The 14849-nt window shown below is 42.1% G+C and overlaps 1 protein-coding gene across 1 annotated transcript in view; it reads left to right on the top strand.

The window, feature by feature from the left end:
• Positions 1–14849, top strand: part of ush2a (Usher syndrome 2A (autosomal recessive, mild)) — a 169802-nt gene that overhangs the window by 153807 nt on the left and 1146 nt on the right. The window contains exons 75-92 of the mRNA XM_029498572.1: positions 2408–2489; positions 2604–2749; positions 3201–3542; positions 3778–4139; positions 4254–4623; positions 4875–5156; positions 5284–5453; positions 6480–6807; positions 10485–10691; positions 10853–10945; positions 11236–11381; positions 11479–11597; positions 11692–11790; positions 11912–12088; positions 12528–12611; positions 12770–12911; positions 13519–13645; positions 14029–14094. Coding sequence (XP_029354432.1) covers positions 2408–2489; positions 2604–2749; positions 3201–3542; positions 3778–4139; positions 4254–4623; positions 4875–5156; positions 5284–5453; positions 6480–6807; positions 10485–10691; positions 10853–10945; positions 11236–11381; positions 11479–11597; positions 11692–11790; positions 11912–12088; positions 12528–12611; positions 12770–12911; positions 13519–13645; positions 14029–14094 — 3342 coding nt within the window. The remainder of the gene's footprint in view (positions 1–2407; positions 2490–2603; positions 2750–3200; positions 3543–3777; positions 4140–4253; positions 4624–4874; positions 5157–5283; positions 5454–6479; positions 6808–10484; positions 10692–10852; positions 10946–11235; positions 11382–11478; positions 11598–11691; positions 11791–11911; positions 12089–12527; positions 12612–12769; positions 12912–13518; positions 13646–14028; positions 14095–14849) is intronic.

Here is a 14849-nt window from a genome sequence, read left to right as displayed (position 1 = left end):
TATCTTACATTGTTGCTGTTCCTGGGGTCTGCACAGGTTGGCCATTTTTTTAAGTAGACTTAGAAAACCTACTGTTTATCAAAAACGGTTACACAGGAGCACCACAGTACACTTGTTGACAACTGTGTTATGCTCTTATTTTGCCTGTGATTCAGAATAAATGCTAAATCTTTCTCTACTAAACATATATATGCATTGTTAAAGTGAAGTATGGCTCTAACACCAAAATGGTTTTTCAAGAGACTACTTTTCCAAAAGGTCAGATGTTGTATATAAGAAAAGGTAAAGGGTCAGATGCTTTCATAAATGTGTGCATATATGATTTTCTGAATGACAGACACCTTCTAAATATTTGTTTGGGAAACGGAGATCCAGCTGTAAGTATTTTCTACACAATTCTGTCTATCTTCACAGCAGAGATTAGTGAGTGTTAAATTCACCTTAATGTTATTCACGCTATTATTTCTCTGGTAGTTTTGTGCATATGTGTGTGTGTGTGCGCGTTTGTATTTGTGCATGTATGAGAGAGAGAAATAGTTATTGAGGGAGCTGTTAATGTAATGTAATAGTAGTGTGTTTCAGTCTAACACAATTTGATTACTCTCTGTCTGTGTGTTGGTGTGTGTGTGTGTGTGTGTGTGGGCAGTTATGCTGAGGTTGTGAATTTCATAGCACTAGATTGTCGAGTATTTATGTGTGTGTATGTGTGATGTAGCGAGGAGGCTGTTAATGTGGTGTGTTTCAGTGATAAAGTGTTTGAATGTATTGCCATCTAGAGGCGTGTAGCAGAGTCTCCATGCTCCTATAAAAGCTGCCAGCGCCAGATGCTGCTATTGACAATGTGCATATGTTAACCGCTTTATAGGCCACATGCCTCACATATTTCACTGGCTTTTAAGGTAGAGAGATCTCTCATTCTCGCTCACTTAATCTGTCTCTCCCTTTTGCCACATCTATCTTTTTTTCTTTCCCACTTTAGCTCTCTCCCTTCTTTTTTTAACCGTTGACTCAATCGCTCTCTCTCCATCCCGTCTTATTCTCTCTCTCCTTTTTTTATTTCCTTTGTCAGTTATAAACTTGCTCCCTCTTACTTTTTCTCATTCTTCTTCTCTAGCTCTGTCCTACAACGCCTTACTCATATATACTTCATTTCATTCTGATTTCTTTCTTTCTTTCTCAGTCTTTATTTCTCACCTCCTCCACCCCTTTCTCTTTCTGTCTTTCTCCACCCCTGCGTCTCTCTCATTGTGTCCCTCCTCCCTCTCTCTACTGAGAAGAACTGTGATTTGCAGGAGGATTTAGCTAGTGTCTAGGGGCTTATTAATCCTGTTTTACTGTGGATGAAAAACATGTTGGCTCCCAGACATGAAAACTGTGAATACATGCATTCTGGTTGTTGTTCAGACAGTTCATCCTCGGTGCCACGCTACGGTGATTTGTCAGGGTTTTCATTTGATTTAGTTTGAATTGAAGCCTTTTTGATCCTCTCGCTACTGCGTTGAAGTGGGTTACCAGTTAATCTCTTTACATATGCTTGCTGATGTGAAAGCATACAATCCTGAACAGACACTCAAAAAAAAACAAAAAACTGCAGCGTCAACACCTAAAACATACAGCCTTCTGTGTTGGGCATTCACACAGATATGTTGACATACACACACAGAGACACAGAGAAACATCCGTCTCACAGCTGATTCAAAGCTTCCAGTCATAAACAAACAGGCAGGCAATACCACATCCTGCAGCCCAGTCCTCCCTGACTACCATGTCATAGCACGCCAGGGCCTTTTGAAACAACAGTGTGTCTCTTATCAATTAGTAAATGTTGTTCCCACTGTATCACACACACACACTACCCTGTGTCTGCCAGGGTGTTGGGCTGGGTCCCACTGCCTAAAGCTACTGGCAGACACACTGTGTTTGTGTATGTTTGTGTGTGTCTGATATGAAAGGGTGCATGTGTGACATAAAAACTCAATCTGGAAGCTTTGAATTCACCCATAAGGGACAGCCGTCTGCCTGCCAGTCTCTCTCAGTTTCTGCCCTTTCTCTGGTGCCTACTTGCTTTACCATGGCAGAGCCTGAATGCTGAAATGTTGATATCACAAATCCCATGTCATGTCATCTTAGCTTGCCATTGTTTCAGTGTTCCTTTTCATTCCCCGTTTTAATGAGTAATGTGATGGTTTTATTCACGCAGGGTTTGTTTGTGTAACTAATTTCCTGACGCTCCTCTCCTGCTACAGCACGCTTCCCTGTTTCCCTTTCCATCTCTCCATTTCGAGACGCTTTCATTTCGTTCATTTCTCTTTCTAACTTTCTTTTACTTTTCCACTTTTACTCCTCTGACCTAGTACTCTATCCATCTGCCTGTGAACTAATACTTTAGTTTCTCCTTCCCTTGCAGGGTTCAGTCTTTGAGGCAACAGTGTATGGTTTTGAACCATACAGTCAGTATGGTGTTCGAGTTGAAGCTGTGAATGCTGCAGGTACGTTGAATATGATCATTAGCTCATTTAAGCTATCAGAATAGATATAATCAAAAGACAATAGAGCACCTGCCACTGAACTCCATTGAGCCCAGATGCTTTGTTACCCTTCAGGGAGTGTGTTCAGTCCTTGGGTAGGTGTTAGGACCCTGGAGGCTTCTCCGGCTGGCCTGGCTAACTTCACAGTGGAGCAGAGAGAGTCGGGCAGGGCGTTACTGCTCAGCTGGGATCAGCCGCAAGCTTCAAATGGAGTCATCACGGTACATACAGTACTCCCAACAACAGTGTAATTATACCAAAGTTAATGCACAGCGTTAGAGCATGGTGGTCACACAGCATCGTGAAAGGTACAGTGTTAACAACAAATAAATGATAGATGACACACACAGACACACAAAATATGACTCAAGAGGCACCACCTTCTGCAATTACAAATTCAGCTAACTATTTGTGTATGAATTGATAAACAGAGCCAATTAAAATGGGATACTACATATTCATACTGTGGGGTTTGACAATTTATTTTTATTTTAAAAAACAAATTGAATTAGAAGTTGTGTCCAAACATCCTGATCACATAACTGCATAATTTTTTCTGTCCTCCTTTGATTATCTATGCTATAAATCTAATGCCTAATAATGCCTCTTGTCTTCCTTTCCCACTTGAAGCTATTTGTCTCTCTTCACTGCTTTGCCTCTTCTCCTTTCCAGATGTATAACTTGTACAGTGAGGGAAACCTGGAGTTCAGTGGTCTGTCACGCAGCTTCCTGTTTCGGCGCTTGGAACCATGGACTAGATATACTTTGACTCTTGAAGCTTGTACCTCTGCGGGCTGCACACACAGCCCTCCTCATCACATTACTACAGCACCAGCTCCACCTGCCTCTCAGCCTCCTCCCAGGCCTCTCTACATTGGTCCAGACCGTGTGACACTTAACTGGGGGCCTCCTGCCCAGCCCAATGGGCCAATTAAAGAGTATGTCCTACTTGGAAAAAGTCTGGTAGAAGTGGGAACAGGAAGGACTAATGATGAGAATACTGAGAAAGGAAAGGTGGGTGAAAGGCACATCTGCATCGATAAAGGCAGTGATATCTACATTAGTCTGAGAGAGGACAGAAGTGCTCCCCGTGTCTTAAAAAGGTTGCGTGCCTTGTTACAGACATTTAACACAGTGCGTCTCAAAGCAATTTAACCTTGCAACTTATATGAGAGATTATATTAGGTTTTTTTTTTTACAGATGTGTAACTGAACTCATCAACCTTTATTATCCACTCGTTTCCAACAGGTGCTCTTTAGAAACTCATCACCAGAACAAACTGACAACTTCTCATACACAGTGAGTGGTTTGCGTCCCTGGACTCGCTATGAATTCAGCGTTCGCACTCACAACCCAGCTGGACACACAAGCAGCCCCTGGATAACTGTAACCACCAAACAGGCGCCGCCTCGTGGCTTAGCCCCTCCATCAGTGAGCCACCTCCATGGCCGGCCTAGTGAGGTGTTGGTCTCTTGGAAAGCTCCTTTGGAGCCCAATGGAGTGCTTCAGTCATACAGGATTCAGAGAAACGGTGTCAGTTTCTCCTTTAGTTTTGACCCCACTGTCCTCAGCTACACTGACGAAGACCTCCTGCCATTTTCATCATACAGGTATTACTTGCTTTGAAACGAATTATCCTGAACCGTTTCCCTCTGAGGACACCAAAACACTAAAAACATCTTATGACAATGTTATTTAAACTTCTGTTCTATTCCTCTCTACAGCTACTCAATCATAGCCTGTACATCTGAGGGATGTGTCACCAGCCCTCTTACAAACATCACAACTTTAGAGGCTCCGCCTGCTGCTGTGGACGCTCCCATCGTGGACACCACTACATCAACCAGCATTAGCATTTCTTGGAATAAACCACTGATGCAGAATGGCGAAGTTACAGAATATGTGCTGAAACTGAACAATGAAGAAGTGTATCGTGGGAGCCTCCTCAGAGCAGCGCTATCAGATTTGCAGCCCCACACAACATATGAGCTGGTTCTGCTTGCCTGCACCAGTGGTGGGTGCACCACGAGCGCCACATCGCTTGCTGTGACGGAGGAGGCTCCTCCTACTGACTTACCTGCCCCAATGCTGAAGGTGCCTTTTGTTAATTTTTGAATTTTCAATTATAACCTAGATTGGAAAAGCTTAAATCTGTGAACTTACCCAGAATTCTTTAAAGGAAACTGAACTTTCTTTGCGTTAAGACATTTTGTCACAAGGCATCGTGCTTGGTGCAGTACCATCAGAAGTTGCTTTCCTTAGTTTTCTTTATTATAAACATCCATTTGAATATTGAATCCTATTTAGTGATCTGTTTAATGTGAGCATTGACTTTCCCTTTGAAGGTCACTGGCCCAGAGTCAGTGGAGATTACCTGGAGACCACCAGCGCACCCAAATGGCATCATTACAGCATATGAACTCTACAGAGATGGGGAAGTCATCTATGTTGGCACAGAGACACATTACCACGACTTCACACTTTTGCCAAGTGTGGACTACAGCTACGTTGTGAGGTCCAACAACAGCAAAGGAGCAGTAAGCAGTGCTGCAGTCTCAGCAAAGACTCACCCATCAGCTCCTTCTGGTGTTGGTCTGCCCACGCTGACGCCTCTGGGACCAAACCAGGTGGGTCATTCATCTGTTCATTCCATGCTGTAGAAGTCATACCTGAATTGTTAGATCACTTGTTTTCACTTTTCTTTTCTTTATTTTTTTTGTACTGTCTTATGGTGGATGTCATTTGTTTTTCCAGGTCAGGGTAGATTGGAGTCCTCCGGTCCGTCCTAATGGAGACATTGTGAGTTACACTGTCTATCAAAGAGATCCACTTCAGCTGAAGATCACCAGTACTGAGTTCACTCCAGAGGATGGTGCCTTCTCTGACCGACACACCATTCTGTATGGGCTGGCTCCTTACCACAGGTCTGTCAAAGCACAATTAACCAAAGTTAGCCTTCATGTCTGTTTCATGTCTAGATTTAAGTACTTTAATGAAGGGAAATGCAGGGAAGAAGAAATAAGAATGAGCAACAGAGAAGGGAGCCATCTCTGCCATCTCTTGGTTGAAAAAAATGAAATCCTGGTTGACTCTTCTGCCATCCAGGCAGTATCATACCGCCCATCAGCTACCAGGAGGCTGGTCGCCTCATTTCTGTATAGTCAAAAGATGATCAAATGTAACATATTTAAAATAATTAAATGGAAGCTTGTACTCTGCTTAGCCAAATTATTATGACTACTTGTGTAATATTGTGTAGGTTTCCCTTCAGCAGCAGATCCTCCTGTAAGTTGAAAGATGGGGCCTGCATAGATCGGACTTATTTGTCCAGTGCTTTCTAAAGATGCTGGATATCCTGGTTCAGTTGTGACACCCTACTGCACACTGACTGGTCTGAGGCTGCAGAGCCACATACACAGCAAACTGAGACTTTTCTATCAGAACCAGCGTTCATGATTTCAGCAGTTTTAGCTACAGTAGCTCTTATTTTCGTTCAAACAACAAGAGCATCAATTGGCCTTGATTGGCAGGACCTGTATTTATCTATTACTGTGTTTGTCACTGTTTCAGTGACAACAGTGTAGTGCAGTGTGTCTATACCTGTGTGTACATGTCTGTGTGTCGTATGTATCCTGTAACAAGGTTCCATTTAAAGATTGCTCCCTCGCTCTGTGACGACCTTTATCCATTCACCTCTTCTGTTGTCTCCTTTATTTAAGTCTTGGTCTAAAAGCACAACAGAGTCTTTAAATTAGAAATTAGATAATGTTTATTCTTCTATTGTAGCCTTCAAGACTAACATTTGATTGAAATAAACAGAAGTTCTTAGTTTCTGTCGTATACTTCATTTTCAGCAGTTATTCAGTCTTTTGAACTGGGAAAGATGTGGTTGCTGTTGTTCTGAAGGCGGTGTCACATATTAACTATCTACTGTGTGTTTGTGTGTGTAGGTATGAGATGCGGGTGGAGGCTTGTACAGCGCTGGGCTGCTCCGCCAGTGACTGGTCGTCTATTCTTACTCTGGAGGCTCCCCCTACTGGACAGACAGCACCACTCTTAGACCTGCAGCCTGACAAACACACCAGCCTACAGACCACCTTCCTGCTCACCTGGTCCCCTCCTGCTCAGCCAAATGGTAGAGTCCTGCACTATGAGGTGTACCGCAGACTGGCTCACACTGATACCCACAGAGGTGATGCTGCAACACTTGTCTACAAGAATGTCTCCAATGTATACAAAGATGAAGGACTTCGGCCGTACACACTCTACCAATACCAGGTATAATGCTACGTTTGTGTAGCTAGAAAGGTAAAGTACAGTAAATGCTACTAGTTGTTGTAACTAGTAACTAACTAACGAGTTAATTTTGGCCTGCATTTTTGATGTATCAAGAAATCATCAGCAGTTTTTTATATGAATTTGCAGCATTACTGCAATGAGTTGACCTGCCTTTAAATTTCATGGTGTTTTTTTGGAGTAATATGTATTTTTTAGGAAGATTTGAAGAAATCATTTAACAGAGGTGATGTGCTTCTCATATACAGAAATATGATACATAGATATAGTAGTCAGTCAGTTAGTTAGTTAGTTAGTTAGTTAGTTAGTTTTTGTCCTCTGGATTGGACGTGGGAACAAATGTAAATGTCTTTTTGTGATCTGTGAATGTCATTTTCAAGACACATCAGATGAGTTCAGTTTCTAGATTGAAAGACGTGTTTTCCAAAAGTCCAGTCCCAAAACAAGTGCACACACTTCATCTGATGTAGTCATCCATATGTGACAAAGAAACACAAATGCACAAGCCAAGTAATCAGACAGGTGTTAAATGGAGGGGTCCATATTCATGCTGTTGGGCTGTACATCGGCACACTAATTGACAGGCTAGCCCTTTGGAAGCAACAATAACATTAGCATTCCAGCCTGTCAGACACACAAGCTGAGACCAGAGAACCTGAGTAATTGATTGAGTTTGCCTGATTGTGGTGCCGTCTTTATTTACGAGGGTCCTAATTTATGACAGGAGGAGGGAGGGAGGGAGGAGCTTTGGGAGATGACGGGCGGGCAACAGAGCCATTAATCATTGGGCCCTCAGAGCACCCACTTCCTGATTACCAGCCAGCCAATCGAATTAACTGTTAGGCCCCTTGGTAACAGAGCTTGTATTGGAAAGACCTTTTAATGGTGACCGCTACACGTCCCCTGAGGATTTGCCAGTGGGGCACTGGGGTACATGGATAATGTTGTGGTTTGTATGTGTTGTACGTGAGCACATGCAGTGTTGATCAGAGACGGCAAAATATACGCCATTTTTGGACGTACTATGTTTATTATAGAACTATCACTCCGACTGCTTCCATTTTTATTTTGTTGTTTTCCTGTCTTTGTTTCTAACTGGCTCACATACTTTGTCTGCCTGTGTTTCAGCCGTACACAAGGACGATAAGTCAGTTCAGTTTAGCACACCACAGTGCAGAGAGAGAAATCATATTAGGCTAATTACACTGGGTCATAAGCTCCTATTGACAGCTTTATGCTTGGTTTTAATTACTGCCCACTTTCACACAACTTAGCCCCTTCACCCCAAGTAGATGCACCCGCCAAGTAGTCCTGTTGGCCTATCAGAGCTCTCAAATCAATTCCGCAGTCCAAGCGTCCAATAAAAGGGCTTGACTACTGTCTGGAAGTTTCCTGTAGTCGTTTGTTGCCATGGCGGCTCATTTGCTGCCATGGCAGCTAACAGGGTATATTTTTATTTTGTGTCTGTTAAGCCAAATCATGGCCCAATCGGAGAGCGGAGGAGAGAAAGCAGTAAAAAGTCTGTAGATGATATAAGGACGAAGAAATGAGCGCTGGATCAAGGGCAGGGCGATCTGGGCTGACTTTAGTTTTTAACTTTACCTCTCTCTGCTGTCTATGTGGCACAAACTTCTTAATCAAGTCCAAAGCTTTGCGTCATGTTGAGGATCGAACTGTGTTGCTACTTGAAGAACATGGCTGTTGCTGGGTAGAAATTTTTATTGCTGCAGGTTGTAATTTTTATGATGACAGAAGCAAATTGAATTGAAACTTTAAGCAACAAGTAAGGTCGCAGTTCCTGGGTATAAAGTTCATAAAGTATGTGATAGAAAGCTGTTTTTTTGTGATGCTTGTCCACTTCTTCTCCAGCTTTTTCCTCACAGCTGTTTCATTCATTACTGTCAGTAATTGTTTGAACATATAAAGAAGACTCTGAGCTGTTCAAATAGTAGTATTGTTGTACTGTAAAGCAGTCGGGTTCATAATTAAAACCGCCAATGTAATGACCACAGCTGAAGCTCTTTCTATCTCTCTCTCTTGCACACAAACAAACAAACAAAATAGGCTCATCTCTCACAACCGTTAACTGCACACTTCTCTTTGACCTTTCTTTATCAGAATGACTGCGTGGCCTTTACTAATATACCCTCTTTCTTCCATCCCTCCACGCCTCCTTCTCTCTTTTTCCACACAGGCTCCTGATCTTGCCTTCATTCTTCTTGCTGTCATCCATCCCTCCGCTCCCCTTTCTTCTTCCACTGAACACAATTATATATGCTGGCCCCAAACGGAAGATATTGTAATACATAAATGTAAAAAAGGGTTAGGGTTAACCGACTTAAAATATTGCATGATGGCATGTGTGTGTTATAATATACGTGACTAGACTTGGGCTTGAACCAGGCTGGTCTAAGTGTACACAGGTTGTGTACCTGTTTTATGTTGCAGCTGCTCAGGTTGTTTGGCAGGGATAGAAATACATCCAACCTAAAGAAGCTGGACTTTAGTTTACAAGCTGTTTTGGTTGTTTTCAGAAAAAACAATGAACTATTATTTTAAAGCTATTTATGTACAGTACAAATATCAAGTTTTGATTATTCATTATTATTATAATCATCATTGTTATATGATGATGGTTATGATAATAATAATAATATTTTTATTTGTATTTTTTTGTCTGACAAATTTTGGCGATATCTTGGTGGACAACCAACTAAATCTGAGATGTGAGCACTAAGAGCACTTTTCTGTGTAATTGGAAAAACAAGCATTGGTTCAACGTTATCTGATCTGCAGAACTGAACCTTTTTGAAAACAAACAAGCTCATCAGGAGTCAAACTGCACAACAAAACAACGCTAAACTCAAAATTTCTCCCAGTGTCCACCCTTCCTCTTGTCCTTCTCCCCATCCCTAGTCTCTCCATCCTGCATTCTTCCTTTCCCTCAGTCCATCTGTGCTGTCACTTAGATCAATCAGTCTGATTGATCACAGCCTAATTGACTATTATTGAGGTTAATTCAACTCCTAACACACTTGCATGCACACGCATGCAAACAAAAGTCGTGATCACAGCCACAAACAATAATCCACAGACACGCACGCGCACACACAAACACACATACTCACTTTCAAGACTAAAGCTCAGACCCATCCATCTGCCTCCTGCACTACTTCTGACAGGCTACAGATGACTTACACATGCAAATCTCAACCCTGCCTGACCCTGTGCTGTGTACACCGTCTAATTATACCCAACACAAGCACACAAATAAGATTACTGTTTAAGTGTGTGTGTGTGTGTGTGTCCGGGTGTGTGTGTGCTTGTGTGACAATAACTCCTTGATGAAGGTGAAAAGTAATTGTCATGCAGATATGTTAGTGTTGGGTTGCATGGTGAAAAGGTTTTGCTCTCAGAGCTGATGGTGGTTTTGATGGATGGGCCGATGAATTGACTATTATCTTTTTGTTGGTCTGGTGGAAACTGTGTAATTAAGAGAAGCGTTCATCATTAAGAGTTAATAAAACACATCTAAAGTCCTATAATGGAAGAAAAACATTTGTTTGACTCTCACTTTGTGTCACACTCCCTCTCATATTATTATTTTGTCACTACTTCACGCATGATATTGTCGACTAATGTGATGATTTGATCGACAGGTGTGGGCAGTGAATGTGGCTGGTCGTACTGCCAGTCTGTGGGCCAGTGGGAGGACAGGACCTGCCCCACCCAAGGGCGTAGGTCCACCTATTTTCCTGCACGTTTCAGCAACTTCAGCAGTCGTGGACATCCACCCTCCACTTCAGCCAAATGGGATTGTTAGTCTTTACAGAGTGTTCTCACTGAACCACAACAACCTCACACTGGTAAAGCTCATAATACTGCACTTAATAAATCATTTAATGCTCTTATCCTCTTCTTCTTCTTTTTTTTTTTTTTTTTTTACAGATACAACCACTTTCTATGATTACTGCTTCTCCTTCACACATTATTTCTTCTTTTTTACCACATTATCCCCTTCTTGTAGCTCTCAGAGGGTACATCCCGTCAGCAGACACTCTACGGTTTACGTCCTTACACTCAGTACTGGGTCATTGTCGAGGCCTGCACCTGTTATCAGGTAATTGCTAACAGGGTAGAGCACATTATATACTGTAGTTGTAAACACCTCTCTACTTGGTCATTAAACCCAGCTCTGATCATTTTTCTTACAATGACGCAGTACAGAAGAGATAAGAACTGTTGCTTTGAGCTGCTATTATACTTTTATTTCAGTATTTGGTATAAAATAACTTTATTGATATTTGTATGTGTTACATTAACATAATGGAATTACCTTCTGCCAGGATGTGTCTTTGTAGACTCAAAACTATGATAAATCCCTGAAGTCCCTGTTCTGCCATTTGTCAGTGCTGTAGCCAGGGTCCAAAGAGCGAGATTCACACCCTGTCTGCAGCCCCAGCCCACCAGCCCCCTCCTCGTCCCGTCACCCTGAACTCCCGCTTTGTTCAGCTCGAGTGGGATGAGCCTCTGGCACCGAATGGAGTCATTGAGAGGTGAGAGCACAACTAGGAAATACTATTTGGTTTATGAAGTTAGACTGCTCGAACAAGGACAGCCAGTCATTTCTGATCATTCTCTCTGCCTTTCTAGCTGTGAGCTACATCTCCGATCATCTTGCCCACAGCCCCCCCAGCCTGTACCTCTGCCTTGTGTTGATGGACCAGTTGAAATCTGTTTTTTTGGCAAGAGGCGACGCTACAATGTAACAGGTGAGTTCATAGTCCAGACATTTTCAGATCATGATGCGACCAAGATAACCTGATAACCTTTACATGAAAAATGAATGGTTTGGATACCATGCAGGTCTCCAGCCTTACTCCACCTATGAGCTGAGAGCTGCCTGCTTCAACAACATGGGCAGCACTGCCTCCAACTGGACTACTGTTACTACACTCAGTGAGGGTAACAAGCAATACGATACTACCACAAAAATTCATAATTTTGCAGCCCTCACTGATAAAAAGTCTTAAGAAAGATTAAAACCACATCATTTCTCATATTGTCTCTCTTTACCTCCTTTCAGCTCCTGAGTATGTGTCTCCTTTCTCGGTCGGCAGTAATCTGACTGTCATTTGGTTGGACTGGGGGATGTCCTTTTCCCTCAACGGATACCTGAAGGAGTATAGTGTGACTGAGAGCCAGCTCAGGGTCTACACTGGTTTCTACAGCTATCTCCATATTCCACGCACCTCACAGAAAAGTGAGCGTAAACGCGTACTTCACACACGTATATACTCACAATAGTGTACCAGTCATAGACCTTTGAAGAGGAGTCTGCCACTACAGAGGTACAATAGAGCTGGCAGAAACCGAGGAAAGCACATTCAAAACACTCAGAAATCCAGTTTGGTGCAGTCCTGCAATACGTCTTATATAAATGTAGACTGGACTGTGCATTTTCATTTACGTCATTTACTGATGAATGAAGTGACGAGAAGAGAATAGGCAGTTTCTATCACAGACTGAGGTCCAGTTTTGAGTGTTGACACGAGAAGCTTTCAGGAAGTAAAGATATTGTGCTTTTTTTCAGATATACAAGCTCTAACTACAAAAGTCAACTCTCATGACAATATTGTAATTTCATTTTGTTGTAAAATGTGTTCTTTTGTTCAGTATTTCTCCCCTTCTGTTTTTCTCAGCTCTCTCCTTTCAGGTGACTTGTGTCACCGATAGTGGCAGTGCCAGCACTCCCACTGTCAGATACAGCCCTGCCGCAGGCATTGGTAACACACACACACACACACACACACACACACTCACATTGTACTGGTATTTTTACAGAGAATCAGGTGTTTGTGTCTCACACACTCACTTTTATTTCAATTCAGTGAAGGTTTATGTGGCTATTTGATGCAAAAAGCTGTTTTTGGTGTCCCTGCAGTTCCTCCTGAGCCTGAGGACAGTGCCACACAGGGCATCAGCATGTCAGCACCACCAGTCTACTCTGAGCTGTGGTTCATCCTGCTTTTAACACTGCTGGGTCTTTTTATGCTCGCAATACTGCTGGGCCTTGTGCTGCAAAGGTATTCTTATTTAATGTGTAGCATGTAAAAGGTTCTTCTAGTTAATATAAAACTGCAAATATATATCAAACTGAGCCCAACTATGTAACATGGACATTTTTTTGTAGAATATTTTTCAAGCAATGACCACAGAGTGTTTTCGAAAGATGAGAAAAAGATCAGTTTAAGGAATCAATACTGAACCCATATATACAACATATACATACACATTTATTCATATGTATGTTAATATGTACACTTTTAGATAAATAGGATTAGCTCATGAACTCAGAAGTGCAGTCTGTCACCTGGTAGGAAAAGCCCTTCTATAAAAGTCTTCTCTTCAGTAGAAAACTGCTCAGAGCTGAGTGTCAGTGATGCAAAGGCTCCATCACCCTTTGTTGTTAATCACAACTCTGGAACAGTTAGCACGCCCAGAGAAGGATGCGAGAAGGGCTTGTTTGGAATGGGGCACATAGAGCACAGTTATATCCCCGGCACCAGACAGTTCAGAGACTTGTAAATGATCGAAGCATTTGTATGCATTCTAAAAGGCAATTGATGATTGAAGCTGGTGCAGTTGAGAATAAAGTAATGCAGTTTTGTTTTGTTTTTTCATCCCTCTCAGAGCCCTGAGGAAGAATCCAGCAGCCAGAGAGCGCCCTCCGCTGGTCATGCTTCAGAAGACCAGAAAGGATGGAGGAGAGGCATGCACGGTGAGAGGGGCAGAGAAACGAGACACTCGAGGAGAGAGAGTGACAAGATGGCTGAAAGTGGAAAAGACAGAGAAAGAGTTAGTCGGAGAGACAAAGAAATCTGCCAGATGGGAATGAAACTACCACTGTCACAACAAAGCTGAATTTATATTTCCTCTTGTTTTTACACTAAATCTGCTTGATCAAGTTTTATGTTTGCACGTTTTAACTTCAATTTAACTTCTAATCAGGAACAGGGGCTGAAAATTGGCCACCACGATGTAGAGCATATAGTCCCACAAACAACAGAAACATTTATTTTCTATTCATCTTTAATTATCTTTTGGTCAACTCCATTCTGTGTGAAACATTCTTTCTCTTGTTCTGTGTTCTCTGATATCTTTCTTAAATATCTTACTGTCTCCACCCTCTGTCTCTCTCAGAGTCCCTGTCCTGAGCTGTGCTCTAAGCATCACTCCAGCTGTGTGCTCCTCCCTGATCGCCACACAGTAAGATTGTTTCTCTGCATTTTACTGTCAAGACCCTAAATGTTTATTTTATTGTTCCCCTGCAGTTTGACACTGTAGCAGACTGTGTTGAGAACAGCAACGTTATGCTTAAAAGCTACACTGTGTACAATGAGGTATGGGACTGTGACTTTGTGTGGGTGCTTTGTCTGCATGTGTGTTTTGTTTGTTTATGCATGCGTTTGTGTGTGTGCGTGTGTGTGTGCCTGAGCATGTGTGTGTGTGTGTGTGCGCACTCCACACCAACAAAGATCTGACACAATCACCAAAGAAAAGGTGCGTGGTTTGTTTATACACTTGTTACTTCAGGAAGTTTTGGTCAGAATTGGAGCCTGAGATATAAAATGAATTATCAAATTGCTGTGGTATGTCCATCCTGTTTAAACATGTTGAATCTCATTTTCTCTGTTGACTTTTTATACATAACAAATGAAATCATGAGATATATCAAACTATATCATATTGTTGGTACATTACACTCCGTTGTGCCACAGTGTTGGCAGTGTTTTTTCTTGTTCGAGAACTGTTTAAAAAACGTGAGGAACTCCTTCTCTTCATGGCCTGAAGGGCGGCTGCTTGCTAACTGGTGCCCCCTGCTGATTGTTGATATTATGCCAAAGGCAGCTAATCAAAGGTCCTTCAATAAGTAATTTTCCTGTTCAGAGACAACGTAACATGTAATCTAAGTGTAACAATAGTTTTTTATACACCATAGAGCTTTGAATGAAAATTCCTTT

The sequence above is a fragment of the Echeneis naucrates genome, chromosome 3 (assembly GCF_900963305.1).
Source record: "Echeneis naucrates chromosome 3, fEcheNa1.1, whole genome shotgun sequence".
NCBI classification, from domain to species: Eukaryota; Metazoa; Chordata; class Actinopteri; order Carangiformes; family Echeneidae; genus Echeneis; species Echeneis naucrates.
Note: the sequence above shows the minus strand (reverse complement) of the source record. Positions and strands in the feature narration are given on the sequence as shown.